Genomic DNA, 2996 nt, shown 5'->3' on the forward strand with positions numbered 1-2996 from the left:
AAATAAATAAATAAATAAATAAATAGCTCATGTGATCAGAACTTTAAATTTTATTCCAGACTTCTAGACCTAGACTCACTCACCACATGAGTCACACCAATAATAATATACCAACTGAAAATGCAGAAACTTTAAGATCTTCAAATATCATAAAAATCTTAGATTTGCTACTGAACATTGTTTACAAGATAACAGTTGCACTTTTAGCACCAATGGCTATTTTCCTTTAGTGACCGAATCTATTTATTTTTTTCACAAGCACAAAAGTCCCACATTACGAAGTCAGAAGCCTATGTCTGTCCACTGTATAAGACAAGTGAACGGAAGGGAACTCTCTCCACGACGGGACATTCCACTAACTTTGTCATTGCAATGTTGCTGAAAACAGACCAACCCACCCAGCACTGGATCAAGCGCGGCGTTGCTCTCCTCTGTCAGCTAGATGACTGAACCAGACAAAGTAGAAAACAACTGAACGCTTTAAAAATTGTTTCTATTGACTTTTAAAAAGTATAAAGCCAGATAAATTGATACCATGCTTTTAAATGGTCTTGTGAAAGGTCTTTGCGGTCACTGTTCCCCCGCCACCCCCCATGTACCACTCGTGATGCGATTGGAGCCTTCTGACCAGACTTTCAAGATCATAGCCAGATACCACTGGAAGAAAGTATGAAAAGCACACACAAAAAAATCTGACGCTTTTATATTACTTTTAATTTGATATGTATGTAAGAAACAGATCATAGGGATTAAATGGATAAAATTTAACTGATACTAGAAAATTATTTTTCACCTCTCATTCCTTCACTTTCAGTAGGATTTTACTTTCTACTCACCTAGTTATGGTACATGAACATTTTACATAAAGAACATCTTACATAAATAAGCAAAATATTAAAGCACTAACCCCTTGGGCCAGCAAGATAGCTCAGCAGACTAAGTGCCTGCTTTGGCAAGTGCAGGGGCTAGGGTTCGATCCCCAGTCCTGCATGCTGCACCAGCCCCACCTCCAGGGCACATGAAGCTGGCAACCCAGCCCGAGCATGGTGGTGCACACCTATAATCCTAGTGCTGGGGAGGCTGAAAACAGGAGGATCATTAGGAGTCTGAGCTGCATAGTGAGAACCTGTACCAAACACATAAAATTTTTAAAAATAATTATATTTAAATATGGGGGTTAAAAAGTACTAACCCCCATGTTTCATAACTTTAAAATATCACTCCTATTTCCCATAGTACCCCTGTGATTAGGAAACTCAGAGTATCGAAGCAGACGTACAAAGACAAGGAGATGGCTGCTGGCCAGCCTCCTGCACCTGCAGGAGCATTGTGCTTCCTGGTGTTTGCTTCCTATCTAATTGGAAATGTCAAACTTCCCTTTTAGCTTCTTTTTATTATTATTTTCTTTTATTATTATTTTCTTTAGTAGTTGACATTTTTATCACTTACCGTGCACCCATTAACACTAGTTAACAACTTACAATTTTATCATATTATTAACAATTTAAAGATATTTCAGTGTAAAATTTTAATCAGAATTGTATTACTTAGGGACAGACAAATAGCTCAGTGGACTAAAGCCACCTGCAAGCAGGCTCAGGGGCCAGGGATTTAATTCCTGGGCCTGCCATGCCAGCCCCGCCCCTGGGGTGCCTGAGACTGGGTGTGGTGGCAAGCACCTGTAATCCCAGCTCTTGGGAGGCTGTAAACAGATGGATCACTAGGAGTCCAACCCTAAACACCCTGTAGACCCTTCCCTAAAATGCAGGGGAAAAAAAGAGTTGTATTACTTGTACAGAATTGATCGCTTCCTTAGACTTCCTCAATTCCAAGGATGCTTAAACCTGAAGTTCTGTAAACCAAAGAAAAGGTAGGTACAACTACCCACTGAATCTGGACCATTGGGACAGTCACTTTGGGTAGCTAAAGTCAGAGAAAAATGTTTCATCTCCTTAAACAGAAAATTAAATCTGGTGTACAGTGTCTGTGTGAATCAGTCTTAAGAACGCTCTTTGTATGAGAAACCTCCCACAGATACTTATTATTATAGGAAAAAAATGTTTAACATTTTAAATTTGAGAGCTTTAGCAGTGAAGGAAAAGACCATGTTTCCAAACAGAGCCAAATCACGTGTAAAAAACAAGGAGAATGTGCCAGACGGTCTTATGACCAAGTATTTATAGTAAAGCTATTTATAATAGTCACTGCTGGGGAGTGGATCCTAAATATAAATGAAAATTCAGAGCCTTCCATCTGCTAATCCTTGACAGTGAAAACTTCAGTGCTGCCCTACAGGCTACACGAGAAGGTAAAATAATCAAACCTATTCTAAACTAAAACTGCAATGTTCTCTTAAGCCATTTAGATATTGCTTAACAAAATACCTTGGATTTTTTTTTCTTCTGTTTCTATTATATGTTGTATTATGGGAATCCATTTGTTCCTATGTGTTTATTATTTTCCGCATAAATATTTTTCCTATCGTATGTGTAGGAAAGGTGTTATTTTGAGTGACTACCACAGTGAGAAAAACTCAGAAGCCAAGTCTAAAATGGATTAATATGAACAGTTTCAAAGTTACAGTGTCATTGCCCTAAGTCAATGAAAGATTATCTTCTTGGATAAGCTTTTAAGTAAGTAGTTTCTCACCTGTCATAGTGCAGAAAACTGTTTTTTAAGTTTTCTATGAAAACATTTTTAGATGAGCATTTTGTTTTCTAAATTTTATATTTTCTTCATTTATCCATTCCCTGCCAATGTTTTCGTTTTCTAAATTTCACTTCTAATTTTAGGCAGGTGATAATATTCCACAGCTAGAAAATGTTTGTAATTCATTCTGTCTCTAAAGTAAACCTGTAGCCGTTTGTATGGATAACTACACCAGCGATGAGAACACAGACGAGGACGTGGACACCCAGCTCATCATTCAGCAGAGTCTACAGGATGTCTACAAGCTGAGGACACACGTACCTGAGGAGACCAGGTAGGTAGCTTAC

At 38.2% G+C, this 2996-nt stretch overlaps 2 protein-coding genes across 7 annotated transcripts in view; both read left to right on the forward strand.

Moving 5' to 3' along the window:
- LOC111816871 (dynein heavy chain 12, axonemal-like) overlaps positions 1-756 on the forward strand; it is a 72473-nt gene extending 71717 nt beyond the window's left edge. Inside the window, exon 13 of the mRNA XM_023715723.1 lies at positions 260-756. Coding sequence (XP_023571491.1) covers positions 260-450 — 191 coding nt within the window. The 3' untranslated portion in view covers positions 451-756. The remainder of the gene's footprint in view (positions 1-259) is intronic.
- A 1484-nt stretch (positions 757-2240) lies between these two features.
- The window catches only part of Asb14 (ankyrin repeat and SOCS box containing 14), a 34648-nt gene continuing 33892 nt past the window's right edge, over positions 2241-2996 (forward strand). For 2 of the 6 annotated variants that reach the window (XM_023715709.1, XM_023715707.1), the window contains exon 1: positions 2896-2983. Coding sequence is in view for 2 of the 6 variants with exons in the window: in XM_023715706.1 (XP_023571474.1) it covers positions 2868-2983 (116 nt within the window). In the remaining 4 variants the exon portion in view is untranslated. Of the gene's footprint in view, positions 2309-2493; positions 2634-2848; positions 2984-2996 lie in introns of those variants that run through there. The other 4 variants (XM_023715705.1, XM_023715706.1, XM_023715710.1 and 1 more) reach the window with 4 other exon arrangements.

This window comes from Octodon degus, unplaced genomic scaffold, assembly GCF_000260255.1.
Source record: "Octodon degus isolate 3935 unplaced genomic scaffold, OctDeg1.0 scaffold00043, whole genome shotgun sequence".
Taxonomy (NCBI): Eukaryota; Metazoa; Chordata; class Mammalia; order Rodentia; family Octodontidae; genus Octodon; species Octodon degus.